Below are 21,132 nucleotides of genomic sequence, written 5' to 3' on the forward strand. Positions count from 1 at the left end.
AAAATTTTACTTAATAATTTTTGTATCACGAGATATGTTACAATGGATAGCAAGAATAGATTGATTTTTTTTTTTTTTTTACCATCATGGAGTATCGTGTATGGCACCAATAATACGTTATCATATGTCAGGAATGAATGAGAATTGTCCATCTTCGAGATGGCAACTATCTATAATAGTACAGTACTTTATGGTGCAAAAGTTGCATAATCAAGAATCCATACTAAATCTTAGGGAAAAAAAAAAAAAAAAAGGAAAAGGGCTGTGATGTGGTAGGTGGTAAAACTATAAATGCATTAACTTTGTTTAGGACTGATAGTGAGAAGACATATGGTTGGGATGGTTGAAATGTGGACGTCATAAGTGACGCTGGATTTCCAACCGTTCGTTGGGTCCGTGGCCAAACTTTGTTGACATGGAGGTGATAGTGGAGATGTGGGTTGCTGATCTTCCGGTACTGGAGAGAGAAGGTGGAATACCATCTTAGTGGCTCGGTTGTTTGGGGAGCAGTTGGCTCCAAGAGATCGAATGCTGGTGATCTTAAAGCATAAAATCCTCGATACGAAAGTTTGAAGGACCAACTACCAAGCAAGGGATTTCTATATGCTGGTTAAAGGTGAGGCATCTAAATAAAATTATTTATAGATCTTTGGATAGGATCCAAAATTAAGTCTCTTAACTTTTCAAGTTGAATAGCAAGTCTCTGAAATGCTAAGAAGTTATTTTTAAATTCGTATCGTCCTCACAGATTAGTTACACAGATTTATATTCAGATTACACGGATTTATGTTCAAGTTATACAAGTTTATATTCAAATTACGTAGGTTATCTAGTTTCAATATCTGATTATGCATGTTCATATTCAGGTTATGCATGTATGTACCTTGATTATACAAAAATAACTCTTTAGCATTTCAGAGTCTTTTTATTCAACTTGAAAAATGTAAGAACTTAAAAATAATTTCGAATCCATTTAAAGATCTATAAATAATTTTTCCCATCTGATATGGATCCAGAGGCTTGGAGTGCTCCAAAAAGTCACCCTCTTTATTTGGAAAGTGGCCTAGGTCGGCTCCTCACTAGAGGAGTTTTGAATAGATGAAGAATGAACATCCTTTGATCTGCCCATGTTGTGATGTTGAGTCTATGGAGCATGTCTTGTTTTAATGTGGACAAGCCTAATGGATTTGGAGGCTTGAAGGTGTTGCTTGGGACCTAAAGTAAATATTCTAATTGATACCTTCCTTGTTCAGCTTAGGAGTGGCTCTAGCAAACTATCTTCTCGATCGACTACTATCCTGGAGATGTATTGCTTATCAAATCTGACTGGCCAAGAATATCTGGATCTTTGATGGCATCAAATATATGCTGCGGTTTATTTTAGAGAGACCTCAAACTCAGACCAAAAAGGCTATTGTAGTGCATGCCATTAGAGGGCTTTTGATAGCTCAAGATATCTAGGGTACCTCAGTAACTCCTGCAATAATCAAGAGGATCTTCATCTCTTGGGAGACTCCACCCCTAAATTTTCTTAAGATCAACTTCGATGACAGTATTTTGGATGGAGACAAATATGATGGAGTGGCTTTTGTCATTAAATGCCCTAACTCCAAACTTATTATAGCTGGCTAGAGTCTGTTGTTTAACACCTCAATCTTGAGGACAGAGTTGAGGGCAATATGAGAGGACACCAGGTATGCTCAATGGGTGCTAAGGGCGGAGTCTATTCTATTTAACGGGGACGGAGCAACCATGATTGATTAGATTCGGAGTTAGGCCAAAGGAGCTTTCTTCCCCCCTGTTGTAGGATTTTGGGACTTGGCTAGCAAAGACACTATCTTCATTGTTAGGCATATCTAATATGAGACAAATGAAGCAGTGGATTAGGTTGCCTCGTTTGTCGCTAAGCACTCAATTTAAACATTATAGACTGCTTTGATGGCAATCTTGAAGAGATCGAGAGACATTTTATTTTTTTTTAATTTTTTAGATGCACCTACAGTAGACTGATGAACAACTACTCTAGTGAAAAGAACACACACCGTCGACCTATAGTATACAAGCAATGCCATAGAGAGCTCAATAAGTTCCCACTTAATATGGCATAATTTTAATATTTAATTAATATTAAAGTGTAATATCAATTCAATCAATTCTTGTATTATTTTAGTTTAATAATTAACTAGTTTTGATAATATAATGTATTACAATAGCTACTATCATAGTATAATAACAATAATTATTATTTAACAACTATTACATTATAATATTATATCATAATTATATAACATTATTATACTATTATAATATTATGATAGTTATTGTTTTATCATAGAATAACTAATATATATAGTAAGAATTATGATAACATCATGATAATTTTTATTATTACATACATAGTAATATTATTAGATGAGTATTGGAGAGAAAGAGAGGCAACGATAGCCCTTCAAGATTACAACTACAGCCTATGTTTTGGGATAGGATATTTATGACAATATCTCTGGATGTGGTAAAAAAGTTTTATGGTGCAATTCAGTTGCTTGCATCCGGTCCAATTGTAGCCAATCAAAATCTGTGCTTATCAATCGATAATTCAGATGTAGAATGTGAAGTTCAAATGTTGGCAACTAGAAAGTCCCCAGTTGTAAGTTTAGAGACTAAAATCATTTATAATTTTTTTTTAACATCACTTTAAATGTAACTATAATAGGTCTTGCAATTTAAATTTTATCATCTTATCATGCAACTACAATGAACATAAATGGAAAAAAATATATCTTGGAATATTTATTAAGTTCTCTTTTATTGACTTCTCTCAAAAAAAAATAAAACTTTGTGCAGTTTGTATAAAAATTTAGAGTTGCGACACTGTATAATTTTGTCAAGAACTTCCTAGCTAGATTATGAAAAAAAGAATTTGATTTCTTGAGATTCTCCATATCAAATACTTATTATCAAATTGAATTTGTTATTTTAGATGCACTAACCTCTAACCTGCTCACGCAAAGCTGGCTATGGGAGCACGAGCACAACATACACCTTTCCTAAAGCTCAATTAGGACCTCACGAAGGCTACTAAGGTCTTAACCAATTGCTATGTAAAATTTACTGTTCGTTGATGCATATTACAATGACGGAAGTTCTTCCTTATGATTGAATGGACCAAGTTTGCGTTAGTTGAACATCTTATTATTCATCATAAATCATGTCCCCCCTTTTTTTTTTTTTTGGGTAAAGGAGAAAGTCCAAGGGCAATATTAAACATTATAATGTTTTACAAAATATGAACCGGCGGCAGCGGCAGCTGCCAAGCCAACATGTCCGGCAGCCATCACCCAAAACCATAAGCAAAACAACAAAGATCGCAAAACATACGCTTATATAAAAAAAAATACATACCTCTTGCGACAGTTGAGATGGCCGAGTTGGTCTAAGGCGCCAGATTAAGGTTCTGGTCCGAAAGGGCGTGGGTTCAAATCCCACTCTCAACAAAATTATTTTTTAAAATTTTTAAAAAGTTTGCACAAAAGGATGAATGATAAATTAGGTGCTATTTTGCCGCACTTTCATTTTCACTATTTCCAGAAATAGAAAAATAAAATTTTTATTTCCAATTTCTTAATTTATTTTAAAAATATAATCATGCTTAATATGGTTCATATTTTTAAATTTACTCGTAATTTAGCATCAATTCCCTTTTTTTCTATTTAAAAACAAAAGTATATAATTTTTTGTTTTAAAATAAAAGTATTTTTAAAAAAATATTTGTATAAAAATAAAATTATCTTTTTAAATTTTTAAAAAGTTTTCATAAAAGGATGAATGATAAATTAGATGCTATTTTGCAACAAAAGTATCTTTAAAATTTTTAAAATTTTTTTGTAAAAGGATGAATGATAAATTAGGAGCTATTTTTCCCCACTTTCATTTTCACTATTTTTAAAAATAGAAAAATAAAATATTTATTTCCAATTTTCCTAATTTTTTTTTAAATATATTCATGCTTAATATGTTTAATATTTTTAAAAGAATAAAATAATTTTTATGAATATAGAATTTAAATTTACTTGTTATTTAGTATCAATTCTTCTTTTTTCTATTTAAAAACAAAAGAATATAAATTTTGTTTTAAAATAAAAGCATTTTAAAAAAAATATTTGTATAAAAATGAAAGATAAATTTACATTGCAATCGGTGTCACTTCATGAAAAAAATAGAAATTCTATTTTCAATTTTTTTAAAATTTTAAAATATAAGCATACTTTGTATAATTAACTAGTTTTCAAAACAATAAAATAATTTTTATAAATATCATTGCTGTCTGGCATCACCTTCATTTTTGCCATTTTAGAAATTGAAAAACAAAATTCAGTTCCATTTTTTATGTTTTTAAAAATATGAATATGCTTGGTATAATTTATTATTTTAAAAGCATAAACTTTGGTGATAAAGGTGATCATGGTGCCATAAAAATAATGAAAGCATTAGTAATATGGAAATAATGATAATGTTGATGGTGGTAGCATTGATGGGAGCACCGGTGATATAGGTAACCATGATATGGAAATAATGATAATGTTGATAGTGATAGCATTGATGGGAGCACCAATAATATGATAGAGGAGACAATAATGATGTGATAATTTGATAAAGATAGTGGCAATAATATGATGACAAAAATTTTGACTGCATGGAGAAGATAGTGATGATGGAGGTAATAGAATTTTAGCAACAATGATGATAGTGTTCGTAGGGATAATGATATAATAAGACTGATGATGGTGATTGTAGTGTTGCAAAAGTAATGATGCAGTGATGATAATAATAGTAGTAGCGGTGGCAACAAATGCTATAGTGGTGAAAGTAATGGCAATAGCGATGGAGGTGGTGTCGATAGTAATGATAAAATATATGAATTTTTTTATTTTTAAAAATATTAAGAGTAACAAGTTCTTATTTTTGTTGTTTCTAAAAATAATGATAACAACTTTTTAAAAAAAAATAAAAATAATAGCAACAAAATATTTTCATTTTGATTGCTATAATTTTATTTTTAAAAATAGAAAACAAGAAATAAAAGTAATAGTAAATAAGCCCTTAATTTATTTATTTATCTTGATATTTATAAAAATAAATGATCGATAACATTACTTCTTTATTTCTACATATACAAAATTGTTTCTTCTCAACATTTTCTTCCTCTTTTTTTTCCATTATTCTGAGAAACAAAAACCACTAATAGTAGCAATTTTATTTTTAATTTCCATGAAAATATGAAACACTCAACTGAAAGGTACTTTTGATTTCTTTTTAAATTTCTCTAAAAACAAAATTTGAAAGTTTTCGATTTTGGGTCAAGATTCTGATCCCCTTTCACCGGATAAGGTGCCCATTGTCATGGAGATTATGTAAGCAACCTGTCCCTAAATAGTTGAAGTTGGAAAGTGTACTTCAAAAAGTCTGCAATCAAGAAAATCACATATAAATGTGTTACTTAGAAAGCCAAATTCACTTGATTGGCTACTTTCAGCTTTTTCTTCCTTTTCCATTTCTCTGGAAAAAAAAAAAATCACTAGTAATAACAATTTTTAATTTCTCAAAAAAACCACTCTCAACAAATATGTACTTTTTATTTTTTAAAAGAATTTACCTAAAAACAAAATGTTTGAAAATTTTCACTTTTAGGTCCTGATTTTGATGCTCTTTCACCGGATAAGGTTCCCGCTGTTATGGAGACCCTGGATAAGCTGCATTAGTTAGTTGAGGCATATTTAAAACAGGCTATAACAAAAACAAAAAATGTTACGAATAAAAGGAAAACATTACTAGCATTTGAAAGGGAGAAACATGGTGTTGGGATATACTGACCGTCGACCGACGGACGACCCCGACCGACCCCGACCGACGATCCCGACGGACGACCCCGACTGCCGACCGACGGACGACTCCGACGGACGACCCCGACCGACCCCGACGGACGATTTCGACCGACGGCCCCGACAGACGACTGCCGACAATATCCGACCGAAGGTGTGTCGACCGAACTGACCCATGCTGTTCCCGACCGACCGAGCGGTCGAACCCATATTACCGACTCACTGTCGGGGGTGGCAGCCGACATCCGACTTAAGCAAGACACCAGACCAGCCGATGGTGCCTTCGGGTCATCATCCGACGTCCCGGCAGCCGAATACCGACCGACCCTACTCAAGCCGACTCATCATCGGGCCTACATGTCCGACACCCGACTTCACCGACCGACGGGTGCCATTCCCGACCGATCGAAGGCTATCGACCGATCGAGGATACGTCGGTCGGGCAGACCTTTTCCGCTCTCCCAACCGACTGCACTATGGAGTCCGATGCCCGACTCTTGCAACGTGCCCGACTGACTGTCAGAGGGGCCCAAATTTTCATCCGACGCTCCTCAGCTGGCCGCCGATCTATGGTCGGTCGGCTCCTCCAATCGCCATACTACTGCCAGAGACTGTCAGTCCTGACAACGGCATGCGGCACTGCCGTCTAGGGGCATTATCCCACCTAAAGCATGATCAACCATAGCGATTTGACAGCCCCACGGTGATTTGACACCTTTACGGTGGCTCTGACAGTCCTCAGTGAGTTGACAATACTTCAATTGTCCGCGCCATTAATGACGGCGCCATACCATGCTTCACTATATATATCGGGGAAGGCAACAGTGCTAGAGGTCCCTTCGAAATTTTTGGCTTGCTCCCTCGATCTCTTTCCCTCTCTCGTTGAGCTCCTTGTTTTCTTTTCACTATTGCCTAGTCTCCTCTCTGACTTGACCATCGGAGGGTCCCCGCCGGAACCACCTCCGGTCAGTGCGGACTTTCTTTTGCAGGCGCTCGTTTCCGACGACCAGGCGACGAGGAGATTGGCCGCAACAGATTGGCGCGCCAGGTAGGAGGGATGACAGAGACAAGAGCTCAGCGATCGAGGGTCACCGGATCGGCGAGGCGCTCTTTCCGTCGAGAAGAGGCCTCTCCTCCACCCTCCGCGGCGGAACCTAGCTCTCCGCACCCTGCGGTGACCACGGAGGCGCAGATCGCGACGATCGTACGGCAGATAACCGTGCTGACGGATGCGGTCAAAAGCCTTCAGCAACAATCGGTCCGATTGCCGCCTTCACCGGTCGGGCAACCGGCGGCACGTCTGATGCCCTCCAGAAGCAGCCGCCGACGCCCGCATCGGTCTCCGTCGCCTCCGCAGGAGCACCTGCCACAGCGCTCCTGCCGAGAGGAGGGGCGGCCGCGGCGTGACACCCATCGGTCCCGACGGCATTCTCCCTCCTAGCTAGGACGAGCAAGGAAGGAGAAGCGCCCGCAAACGCCGTCCGCCTCTCTCCCGGACTCTTCTGGAGACTCCGCTCCTGGGGTCTCCCAGCACCGACGGACCGACGACTACGAACGCAGGTTCGAAAAAATCGACCGTCGACTCGCACAGCTGCAGGTGGACGGACAGAAGTCCTCGAACGATGTTGACTTCCAGACCGCCCAACCTCTCTCCCGACTCATCCTCGACGAACCGATCCCTAATCGGTTCAAGATTCCACACGTGGAGCCTTACGACGGCTCCGCCGATCCGATCGACCATTTGAAGAGCTACAAAGCTCTCATGACGATTCAAGGGGCAACCGACGCTCTTCTTTACATCGGCTTCCCCGTCACACTCCGCAAAGCTGCCAGGGCCTGGTACTCCGGCCTCCGCTCGGGAAGTATCCACTCCTTCGGGTAGCTCGAATATTCCTTCGTGGTCCATTTCAGCACCAGTCGGAAGCCGCCACGAATCTCGGACAGTCTTTTCTCCCTCAAGCAGAGAGAAAATGAGACTCTACGATACTTCGTGACGCGATTCAACGCGGTCACACTTGAGATCCGGGACCTCAACGAAGACATGGCCATCTCGGCCATGAAACAGGGGCTAAGGGGGTCCCATTTCACATACTCTCTGGACAAGATCCTCCCCCAGACATACGTCGAACTGCTGGAGCGTGCGTACAAGTACATGCGCGCGGACGAAGGTGCTTCCGACCGGCGCCTGACTTAAGGCACGGGCCGAAAGGAAAAACGGAAGAAAGGTCGGGCCCCTGCTGAACCCAGCAGGCCCTCCACCGATAGACGGGTCTTGCCCCGACGACGGAGTCCGAGACCGACGCATCGCAGGTATGACTCCTACACCCCTCTCTCCGCTCCTCGTGCGCAGATTCTACGACGGAGATCGAAGGAGTGGAATATCTGTGACGGCCTCCGTCTCTGAAGGCAAAAGGCCCCGACCAACACGGCCGATCGTCGATCGCCGAATCAACGGCTCGATCACCGATCGCCGAACCGATGGCCTCGACCTCTGAAGGCAAAAGGCCCCGACCAACACGGCCGATCATCGATCGCCGAATCAATGGCTCGATCATCGATCACCGAACCGATGGCCTCAGCCTCTGAAGGCAAAAGACCCCGACCAACACGGTCGATCATCGATCGCCGAATCAACGGCTCGATCACCGATCGCCGAATCGACGGCCTCAGCCTCTGAAGGCAAAAGGCCCCGACCAATACGGTCGATCGTCGATCGCCGAATCAACGGCTCGATCATCGATCGCCGAACCGACGGCCTCAGCCTCTGAAGGCAAAAGGCCTCGACCAACATGGCTCGATCGTCGATCGCCAAATCAACGGCTCAATCACCGATCGCCGAACCGACGGCCTCAGCCTCTGAAGGCAAAAGGCCCGGATCAATACGGTCGATCGTCGATCGCCGAATCAACGACTCGATCACCGATCGTCGAACCGACGGCCTCAGCCTCTGAAGGCAAAAGGCCCCGACCAATATGGCTCGATTGCCGATCGCCGAATCTATGACTCCATCGTCGGCCTGATCGTCGAATCGCCGAACCAACGGCTCAATCTACGTCTCGATCGTTGAGGACACATCGGATTCTACGACGGAGATCGAAGGGGCGGAATAGCTACGACGGCCCCCACCTCTGAAGGCAAAGGGCTTCGACCAATGCGGCTGGCTAACTTGCCGACTTAGCTTCAACTAAGAAGGGCAAAATGCCAAGACGATCGCAGTCGCATTCGCGACATACCGATCTGATCATGATCGATCGAAGGATATTCGGCTTGCCACCGTTTATCATACATCCCGATGCATACGTCCGACCAAGGGCCGGACGATGGATATTCGACTTGCCATCGTTATCCTATCCGAGTACGTCAGACGCTGCTCGACTATCAGATTCTGCGGAATGATCGTGTCGACGAGCAATGTTCGGAGGTTGGCCGACCTCCGACCTAACGTGCATGCTCGACCTACAGTCAGGACGACCGATATTGGATCGTTCGTTGATGTGATCGCCATTGTCAGGGCAAGACGAAACGGAAAACCACTCCTTTCGTCCGAAGCCGTCGCCCACGTGTTCACGCGAGCCAACACGACATCGGACTCAGGAGTGGGGGGGCAACTGTTGGGATATACTGACCGCCGACCGACGGACGACTCCGACGGACGACCCCGACTGACCCCGACCGACGACTCCGACCGACGACCCCGACGGACGACTCCGACCGACGACCCCGACGGACGACCCAACCGCCGACCGACGGACGACTCCGACGGACGACCCCGCCGACTGACGGACGACTCCGACGAACGACCCCGACCGACCCCAACGGACGACTCCGACCGACAGCCCCGACAGATGACTGCCGACAATATCCGACCGAAGGTGTATCGGTCGAACCGACCCATGCTGTTCCCGACCGACCGAGCGATCGAACCCATATTACCGACTCACTGTCGGGGGTGGCAGCCGACATCCGACTTAAGCAAGACACTAGACCAGCCGACGGTGCCTCCGGGTCATCACCCGACGTCCCGGCAGTCGAATACTGACCGACCCCACTCAAGCCGACTCATCATCGGGCCTACATGTCCGACACCCGACTTCACCGTCCGACCGATGGGTGCCATTACCGACCGATCGACGGCTATTGACCGACCGAGGATACGTCGGTCAGGCAGACCTTTTCCGCTCTCCCAACCGACTGCACTATGGAGTCCGATGCCCGACTCCTGCAACGTGCCCGACTGACTGTCAGAGGGGCCCAAATTTTCACCCGACGCCCCTCAGCTGGCCGCCGACCTATGGTCGGTCGGCTCTTCCAATCGCCGTACTACTGCCAGAGACTGTCAGTCCTGACAACGGCATGCGGCACTGCCGCCTAGGGGCATTATCCCACCTAAGGCATGGTCAACCCTAGCGATTTGACAGCCTCACGATGATTTGACACCTTTACGGTGGCTCTGACAGTCCTCAGTGAGTTGACAATACTTCAATTGTCCGCGTCATTAATGACGGCGCCATACCATGCTCCACTATATATATCGGGGAAGACAACAGTGCTAGAGGTCCCTTCGAAACTTTTGGGCTTGCTTCCTCTCTTTCTTTCCCTCTCTCGTTGAGCTCCTTGTTTTCTTTTCACTGTTGCCTAGTCTCCTCTCTGACTTGACCGTCGGAGGGTTCCCGCCGGAACTACCTCCGGTCAGTGCGGACTTTCTTTTGCAGACGCTCATTCCGGACGACCAGACGACGAGGGGATTGGCCGCAACACATGGTTAGGATTTTTTTTCTAGCATTCGATTTGTATAATAGAGCTTCTCATCGAGGGAAGAATTTACTATATAAGCCATTAATAAAAGAAATATTTATAGCTCATTGCTCCTTTATAGCTCGTTATTTTCTTTTTCCTTTTTTGTGGTACAATGCTCCAATTGTATTACCATATCATGTTAATTATTCATGGTAAGAGACACTGATTTGTCTAAGGAGTCGATGCATGTGGTTTTAGAAAAGCACCATCCGACCGTAACCTTGTAACTAGTTAGAGTGTGTCAAGTGGCCTAGATGCTGAAGTCTTTTACATTGAGATTAGGGACCCAGGTTCAATCCCATACTCATTCGGATATCTAGGCATTCGCATGATTTTGTCATGATTTACACATATTAAAATAAATATATAGATGGAAAATTAATAGATTTTAGTATTTAGATCATAGTAAAAAATGATCTTATATTATTTATATTGTTAATTTTTGCATCTATTTGATACATAAGTTAAGGACTATCAAAACATAATTTTTAGTATCTAAAAATTTCAAATGGCTGATCGTGATTAACATTATAGATCTTTGATTTTGGATGCCTCATTATCAATATTGAAATTGAAAGAAATAGGCATCCTATCCTCCTGAAAGGGGCATAGTCCATCTCAAATATAGATAACTATTTCTAAATTTGAATGAATTTCAATCAAACTCTTCAGCATTTGTTTTGAATGATGCATATTGGAGGTGGTTCTCCATAAGATTATTAAATTGAAGTTGCCAACAGCCAACTAGCATGGATTTTGTAACTTCCAAGTTTTGGTTATCCTCGGGGAGCCTGGACGTGGCTCCTAATTGGTGTTAGTATTAGTTAAATGCTGTAGTTACTTAGAAGTCTAGGCTGATTAAGTCACACAGATGGTGTGACCTAATTCATCTTCTAAATATGCTACATTATATACGATATATATCCTTTATACATGGAAATCACTGATTTCCTTTTTTCTAAAAAAATCTCAACTAATTCATTGAGGAAAGAAAATATTATTTTATTTATTCAATAATTCAACATATTAATGTTTTAGAATAGTCATGTATTGGATATAAAACTAAACAAATATCCTCCTAAATATGAATCCTTGTATTAAATATTGTTGTAATCTCCTAAATAACATAGTCTATTGAATGAATAAAGTTCAGTTTTTATCTTTCCCTTATTTCTCTCTCCCCTATCAAAATTGCATGCGAATTAAAAGAGTAAATTGAGTACTAAATTCAGTCGAGTCAAATGCATCCTTTGAGCATTTCAAAATAGAGAATGAAGCTTGCAAAAAAGAGAACTACGAGATATCTTTTACCAGTCAAGTTTCCTAATTTTTGCCAAATGTAATTAAATTTGGCTGCTTAAGATTCAACCTTGATTCTCCTTCCTCATAATGCATTTTAATAAGAATACATAGCATTCCATTGTATCTTAAAAGTAAACTATTATGGCTATTTGCACTTGGATAAGATGAATTTTATTCTAAAGAAAGTGTCTTCCATAACATATCTCGAAGCGGATAACATCTGTAACTTATTTTATTTATTGTGTATGTGCCAAGGTTATTTATTGAATAATCAATAAAATAATAATATTTAAGATATATAAATAGATAAAGTTCAAAAATAGTGCACAGTATTGGAAGTTAAATAGAACTCTCCAAAATAAAGCTTTTAATTATATTCTTTGATATAGAAAAAGAGGAGATTGTATTTTTAATTTTTTTCTTTTAGGCAGGAAGGGACTTGCATGTGAAACCTGTTAAGCATTATTTTACTAGATCTCCACCATATTCTCAAATGGATTTAAATTTAGAGGTGGCAATTGGGTTGAGTCAAATGAGATATAAGTCGAGTTAGATACAAAATAGATTAAAAAATTATCAATCCGAATCCATCTTGTTTATTAAATAGATCAAAAATTCCGACTTAAACTGATCATTTTATTAAATAGATAATCTACAATCAGTTGAAACAAGTTATATGGATTAAATGGTTAATCATTACCATTCTCAAGTTTGATGAATCCCAACTATTCAACACTCTCTATCAGTCAGAGGTATGACCAGGGAATAGGTAGCCTGCCCATCCAAATATTCATCCAAAGGGTTCGCCACCTCATAGGGATTTGCTTCATTAGATATAGACTGTTTGGAGATCTTTCTCTTTTCCTCTCTCTTTTTTTTCTTCCAACATATATTTCCTCTTTGCACCACCAACCTCCTCTAATCTCTATCCTATAGGGATTTGCTTCATTAGACATAGACTGTTTGGAGATCTTTCTCTTTTCCTCTCTTCTTTCTTTCTTCCAACATGTATTTCCTCTTTGCACCACCAACCTCCTTTCTTTCTTCCAACATCTATCCTACACCTGATCTCTTACTTCCCTCATGCCTGCAATCCTTTCCTCCAATCTCTATCCTACACCTGATCTCTTACTTCCCTCATCCCTGCAATCCTTTCCTCTAACCTAGTAGTGTGGGTTCATGATGTATACTGCTTCTAATTCCATTAGTCAGATTGGATTGTTAGACTGTACCTTTGTCGTTCATGATGATCTATTGCAGCTCTGAATGTTTGGTTTTCTCCCAAACCTAAGACTAGAATTAGCAAATGCTGAAAAACACAATCAAGAGTAGTAGAATCCTTTTCCTATACTCCTTATAGGAATTCAACATTTACTTGAGAGGAATGAAACTGGAAGTGGCTGACAACAATACCAGGCATTCCTTGCTTCATAGGTTTATAATTGATACAAAATCCAATTCTTAGAAGAAAATTTAAGTGCCCAAACGAATTATCATAGAAGCCTTCATCTTTTTAGAAAAAAAGGATAAAGGCTCATGAACAGAGAGAGAGAGAGAGAGAGAGAGAGAGATTTCAGGAAAACATAGAAGAGGGGATCAAAGCATCACTGCCCACGCAAATGGGATTGTACTCCTGGATATCTAACCGAACACCACAATGATCAACTGTACCAAAAAAAAAAAAAAAAAAAAAAACACCACAATGATCACAAGTATTAGGCTATACACATCCAATACCAAGAGAATGAGCTCTATCTCACTTTTAGCCTTTACAAAAAGGATCACAATCGAGACAGAGCCAATCTACAAGCAACAATAATTACAACACCAAAGATATAGTAATGCTGACATTACTCATTAGACATAATATAATGTGCTATTTTACAAATTTACAGATAGCAGTAAATCTTAAAATAATCAACAACCAGGGCTACTGGTTGACATACTTACAACGTGCTATTTTACATGTTTCCAGAGAGTAGTAAATCTTAAAATAATAATCAACCAGGCCTAATGGTTGACATATTTCAGCCGGCGAGAGATGGCGCAAAATACATACATATTGGAGGATCAATCCTAAAGATTGAAAGGATTGCTGAAGGGACAGTCCAGATTCCATCACCACAGATCAAGCCAGATGCCACTGCTCCAGCATAGTCCTCGGCATCCTCCCGGTTCACTAGCTCCCAGATATACAAAATGACGGTTCCAACAAACATATCAATTGCAAAGTATGCCCCTATGTAGAATGGCACTGCCATTGCCATTGGTATCGGGATATATTTTGATACATTCTTCGGAGTTATGTCCTTAAAAGATTGATGACCAGCGCCACCACGAAGAACACACAGCAGATCTCTAGACAGTGCCTTGGGAGTGTTGAGAAGCCTTCGACACCTAAGATAGCCATCTCCCGAAATATAACAGCATATGGAGCCTTATACACACCATCTGGGGATCCAATATCAAATGCTGTCCAAAACAGCCAGAAAGTAAGAGGCGCAATGATACAGCCCAATGCTGTCCCAATCAACTGGGACACAAACATGGACCGTGGTGATGAGAGGGTGAGATAGCCTGTCTTGAAATCCTGCATGAGATCAGAAGCAGTGGACACAATGGACATCATGACCCACAAGCTGCGAGTCCAGCAATGACACCACCATCCTTGCCGATAATCGAGGCAAAGATGAAGAGACCAATCTTTCCGTAGGTTGAGCAAAGGTTCCAGTCAGTGAGGCCAGTGCCATAGGAATTGCAGAAGGCGAGGGCGGGAGCAAGGATGTAGCACACAAGGACAAGGTACCATTTCACCGGTGGGAAGATGATAGGTATTGTTGCAATGGATATTGCAGCCAGGCCAACATAACCAGAGGCTGCAAACCATGAAGGTATGCTGTCTTTAACGAATGTTTCATTCCGCAGCCGTTCCTCAGTTAACAGCTTGGAGCTCTTATTGTCTGTGGATCATAAGCAGTGAATTAACAAAGGGAACTTGTAATACACAGTCAACAACAGTCATGATGAATATCTTGAATTCAAAACTCTTTTCTTTCTGATAAAAGTCGTATGGCCAGGCCAAGGGGATTTAAGCACAGCAAATGAGTATAGCAGATAAGTGAATGGAAAACTCATTGAAAAGAAAGTCATAGTCAAAGAAAGTTTGATGAGAAGGCAAAGAAGCAAAAAATTAAAATAGGATGGGAAGGTTCAGCAAATACCTGGAAAGACTGGATGTGTGTTTTTAAAAGGAGAATGTCAAAGATGTTAGCTTTAATAGAAAGTTGAAAAGGATTTATTAAGTTGACTCCGAATAGCTGAAATAAGACACTTGTTTTGATTACAGCAATGGCTAATCACAATGGCCCAAACTGCAATGGTTTTCAAATCTCAAGCATCTCATTAGTTGAAAGCCAAAGCAACTTATGAAGATGACGTTACCCACCAAAACATTCTAGCACAGTCTTCCAGTGAAGCCTTTGAGTAACTTCAAATAAAGATAAATTTAAGGCTTTGTTTACTCATCCATCATGACAGATCTAAGGTCTGGTTGATGTCTTCATTAGATGCTGATGAGAACATGTGAGTTCTTTCATGCATGCAAGTTTGACACCAGAGAAGCTATTTCTAGATTTTACTCCACATCTATCACATTGATTTTTTTTTCCTTTCTTGGATAAGAGAATCTTGTTGAAAATTACCATGTAATCTTGGATTGGGAAAATGAAAGATAGCATGAAAAAACTTCAGTATGAATGGAGCTATGCCAGACGATGAGAGAGTCTTCAACAAAAAATAGGCTTACCTTGATGAGTTGTGATAACAGGAAGGCTACTCCTTTTCGAGCGTGCATTCAAGATTTCCTTGACAGTTAGAACTATGATTTTAATCAAGTTGTAAAGACCATCTCCGAGAATAAGAGAGATCGCCACAAAAACCTGTGGAAAAGAAAAAGTGGTCAAAGAAACTCAATCCAGAAAATTGATCAATCTCTCTTTCGGTTGGCATTTTACTCTTCATAAAATGAAATATGGTGGAACTTTCCACCATTATTAACAAAAAAAAAAAACTGAAATTTCACCATAAATCAAGCAATTCTGAAATAGCATCCAGGAATAGTGAAGACAATGCCTGTTTCACTACAACAAACTAAAGACAAAAGTTGAGAAGACGCACTTGCTGATAACATTTGTACAGAGATCAGTTAAAGCATATAAACAATTGAGTCTAATCATGAAAAAAGACAATTATGTATTCAATGAATACTACAGCAAACTTTTTAATTAGGACAAAAGAAAACTGTTTTCAACCATCAAACACAAAGGTGTGATTAAAGGGCATTATTAATTACCAGCCTAAAATGATTTGATATTCCTTCTGAAAGACTTCATAGCATAATCACTATCAAAATAATAAATATAGTAGTAGGGTTTACCATCTTGGTACTGGAGCTTACACTAATACCATCCTATTACACTATTTGTATGCAGTTCGGTACAATATGAGACAGTATGGTACGAGACAACATACCAATTCAATACCAGTATGGTCCATGGCAGTATGGCAAACCATATATAGTAGTTTAGTGATTTCTTGTAAATATGCAAAATGAGATACCTATCAAAGTAATTTTACTAATTCACATTGCATGCAAGCATGCACATCTCAAAAGAATATCATAACAGATACTTGTAGTTACACTTGAAATTTCATTTTGAATAACTTGACATAAATCTAATTAGGGCTGAGCACAGACTAGGGTCGGTCAGATTGAGAGAAAATTTTATCCGACCGAACTAAATTAGATTGAAGAAAATTCAACCCGCTGCCGACTGTTTATCATGTATAAACCGTTTGAAACCGAAGTGAATGGTTTGTAGCGAGTTCGGATAGGTTGTGCCGGTTTGGACTTCAATATTGACCCAATGTTGATTTTTAAGTCCAATGTTGGCCTACTTAAGCTTATTTTTTTTTTTATATCAATTTAACGCAAAAAAAACCTAACCTTATAAATTACAAATTTTGGGCTTATTTTTGAACCTGTACAAAACAAAATAGAAACACGGAAGATTTATTCGTTCGAAAGCTTTCACTTCAAAATTATCTCAAATTGATGTGCTTCCATCAACAATTCAACATTAATATTTTCATGAATCCAAATAGGTGACGAAGTATTTTTTAGAATGAAGTATTGAAATTTAAACGACACCGTCCCAAAAATAAAAGTGAGTTTGTGAAATACTGCCTCGGTTGGATTCGGTTTCATACAGATTAAAAGTGTAGGAATTGAATCCGACCGTAAATAATCGATTTTTTTATAAATCCCAACCCGATTCTTTCCGATTTATGTCTTTCAACCGATCGAAACCGATGTTCATTGGGTCGGATTGGGTAGGTTTCTTCGAGCTTTGGTTATTTGCTCAGCCCTAAATCTAATGAGGTTAGGACATAAACCTAAATTAATCGCTAGGGATTCAGGTTTCTGTTGCCAACAGAGAAAACTGGCAGCCAATTCTTCAGATATCTCAAATTACTTACATTAGGCTACCACATGCTCAAGCATGCAAAGATTGTGCACAGTTTCACCATCAAAATCTAGCATCTGGCTGCATGCTATTTTTCATTTAAATTCCAACAAGTGCAACTCAAACACAGCATCCAAACAGCTTGACTAGGATCACTTATTTCAACCAACTAAAGAACAATGGATGTTCAAAGGTTTGATTTCCTATTAGGCTATTACATTACTGACCAAAGCTAAGATTACAAACATTTGCAACTATAAGGTCAAAAGGCCAGAGTAATTGGACCTAGCTCGCTTTCAAAAGATAGATGCTTGTGCCCATTTGCTGGCAATGATAGATGAGGACCAAAACTGAAGAATATAGTTTCAATTATGGATATAATTAGTCATGAAGAATGGTTCTGATGATTGACGATACTGAACATAATCAAGAAAAGAAATTCCTAAATTAATCAAGCTCGTATCCCTGGTGTTATTCATCAGCCACTTGTTTCTCTTGTTCTTCTTTAGGATCAGTTGTTTTTGACAGAATCCTAGGTGTAAACCCTGCTTTTGACAAGTTCATATGTCAAGAACATCTTTGCAACATTCAAAGACTTCACTATAGAAACTCATGTTATTTAGTTTCACAAATTATCAAATGATTTGTTGACTCATTTATAAGTTTCATCATCCACAACACTCAAATAGATGATGAGAGAGAAATTTACCACACCTTGTATCCATAGAGACCTTTAAAGTCATTGCTTTCAAGGTTATCTGGGTACCAATCCCAGCACGCTTTGCAATGAATGGCCAGAGAAAACCCCATGATACGATGGCTCCAAGAAGAACCGAGCAATTGACAATGTGTGGACAGATAAGACCACATCCAACATAAGTTGGACTGAAATCAAAGTAGAACCTGCACAATGAGAAAAGAACATTAGATATTGTACAGATGACAGCTCCCTTCTCTATTACTTTCCCTTTATTTTATTATATAAAAAAAAAAAAGATACGCCTTGTGGAAGGAAACTCAGACAAATTAAAATTTTATATTGATTGTATATACAGTAGCTTGGTTGCCCATCACACAAGCTATTTTGTACATGTTCATACATGGAAAATCGCACGATACAGGTATTAAGGGTTCAAATGGAACTATGATCTAGAAATTCGCTCATGACAGGAAAAGATGATCATAACAATCAAAATTCGCCATCAATATGTTGTTAAGACAGGAGATAACTGATAAAGCGATTAAAGGCACATAAAACTTACGTATTCTTAAATGCTGCAAGGCCCAGTGTGGGAAAATTATCAAAGCCACAGGAATCTCCTACACCACTGAAGAACCACTTAAAGCAGCTCCAACAGAAGCTTATGCTAAGATATTTTCCCAGGCAACGAACTTGCTTCCTGCATTACATTATACAAGTACAGAAGATATTAGAAGCTTGCAATTATATACTTTCATTAACTATACAAATGGATACAGGATCTGTTTCACCCATGCTGATCACAGGGTGGGATGGTACAGTAGCATACTATGTTGTGTCAGTCTTGTGCCACAGCTGATGGTAAATAAAAGCAGTCCATGCCAGTTTATGCTGGACAGATCATAGCTACACAGGTATGCACTTTGATACTTAGTCATACTTGTCCGCTCTGGAACATATGTAGGTTCTAATTTTCACCCAGAATCAGTTGCTTTGGCTGACTCCTAGCTGAAACTGACCCCCATATTGGGGCTTCAGCAAGATTCCTTTAAAGCTGACAAATTTCATGCTTTTGGTGAGTTTGTGCTGAAACTATCAAAAACTAAACATGGTCCTATATGTATTGATTATCTGACATTTTTGATTTCGTGCCAGGATCATGTCTTCATTTATTTATACAAAATTCACTGGTGCCTATTTATTGTCATGTTTTTTTCATTTTTCTTTGAGTTGAAAGGGTGGTTCCAACTTACAAAATACCAGCATTCAGTCTATGTGAATTAATCATTCAAGTAAATTTTCAGACTTTCCATGTCTTATCAATTATTAACCAAGTATATTTAAATAAATAAGCAGAAATATGTCCTTTTAAATTACAAAGATAGAAGATGATAAAGAAAATTTACACTAATACCTTTACAATGTCCATTAGTCATTAATATCAGAGAATAAGGAACCAATAAACTGATATTTCTATTCATAATTGATATTATTCAGAATTGTATACGAGGGATATAAATTAATCACTTTTTTAATATAATATTTTAACAATTAATCACCTGGGGGAACTATAGTGTGGACTCCTTACAATAAAGCTAGCATTTAAGAAACATTTTTCTAAACCAACGATTGATTTTTGCAATTTCTCCAAACACTGGAAGCAATTAGGAGTTCAGTTCCAAGAAATTGAGGAAAAAGTTAAGAAAATGGAAGGAATAAAAGAAAATAGTGTTTATTGCCACTCATTCGGCCTGAAGAGCAGATTCATATGATTTTTGCTCAAATCTGCAAGTTCTGAGCTCAAATATTATAAACAGTTAAATGTGCTACATCTAGTTGTCATTGTATCTGCAAACTAGCAATGTTACCTGCGCACTCCAACAATTTTTGACTTTTTGACATGTCAGAACTTTGGCACTTCATGACATTCTTCAAGACTTCATACCATCAAATTATAATGCCATCATCATTATGTGTCTACTTCTGGCACTTCTATATGGATGCTTTTAATTCTAACATAATAATTAGCAATCCTTTTATCAATTTTATGAATTAAGAAGCATAGGTCTAGTTCATTATTCACTGCAAGGATTCAGGTCCTGCGAAACATCCCGCAGGACATCGAGACGGGGTACCATCCCATATGTCATGATAGGACCGTTACACTAGCATCCCAATGTCCCGATCGGGACGTCTTAGGACATCTCATGTCCCAAGTATCGAGACAGGGCGGGATGACGACACATCCCATTCCATGGAAAAAATGGGGCAGCCCAATCCCACGGGATTTGAAACTTTGATTCATTGTATGCTAAAACAAATTTACACATACATATATTAAGATATTAACATATCCCAATGTCTGATTTTTGGAAGATTCACATGTTGGATTCTTTTGGATACTGAGACACCCGATACCTATGTACCGAATGTGAATTTTAATGAACTATACATCTTGTTGCAGTAATATTTGCAACCTATGAAGCAAATGCGCATTAAGCAAGTGCGCAAGGCCCCATGAGATAGCTTAGAAAATTGCTCGTAAAAGAACAACATCATTGATCATGCAAGTTGCAGAATATACAAAGTTTTTTTCAGTATTTTTTTAATATGATGCTAGTTCATTAAAGAAAAAAGGTTTTTTCTGAACAAATCAAGCATATACAACTTAAGTTATTTCCACTCATTGCTTAAAAAAAAAATTTTTTTTAAAAACGAAAAATAAAAGAAGAAGAAGCTATAGAGAACCATGGCATGCTAGCAACTTCATAAAGTAATAGATATGCAGAAAAGATAAGCTGCTTTTGGCAACACATAAGCCACCAAACTTACCCTGCAAGCTCAGCTCCGTATTAGTATGAAAGCTATTTATAAGCATAGCTGTGGCTGTCCCACTAGGATATGTCAGCTTGTAATCAAGTACCATGAC

General features: G+C 39.3%; 1 protein-coding gene and 1 non-coding gene across 2 annotated transcripts; one reads left to right on the plus strand and one right to left on the minus strand.

The window, feature by feature from the left end:
- The first annotated feature begins 3,413 nt into the window (after positions 1–3,413).
- TRNAL-AAG (transfer RNA leucine (anticodon AAG)) lies at positions 3,414–3,494 on the plus strand. Its single transcript has one exon. It is a non-coding gene; the product is annotated as a tRNA-Leu (tRNA).
- A 10,318-nt stretch (positions 3,495–13,812) lies between these two features.
- LOC105038797 (probable metal-nicotianamine transporter YSL6) lies at positions 13,813–21,132 on the minus strand. Its single transcript, XM_073260992.1, is given in 9 exon segments — positions 13,813–14,292; positions 14,295–14,609; positions 14,612–14,938; positions 15,784–15,916; positions 18,218–18,276; positions 18,279–18,406; positions 18,766–18,903; positions 21,036–21,054; positions 21,057–21,132. Coding segments are annotated over 9 exon segments (1,479 nt in total). The 5' UTR covers positions 21,130–21,132; the 3' UTR covers positions 13,813–14,005.

Source organism: Elaeis guineensis, chromosome 1 (assembly GCF_000442705.2).
Source record: "Elaeis guineensis isolate ETL-2024a chromosome 1, EG11, whole genome shotgun sequence".
Lineage (NCBI taxonomy): Eukaryota > Viridiplantae > Streptophyta > Magnoliopsida > Arecales > Arecaceae > Elaeis > Elaeis guineensis.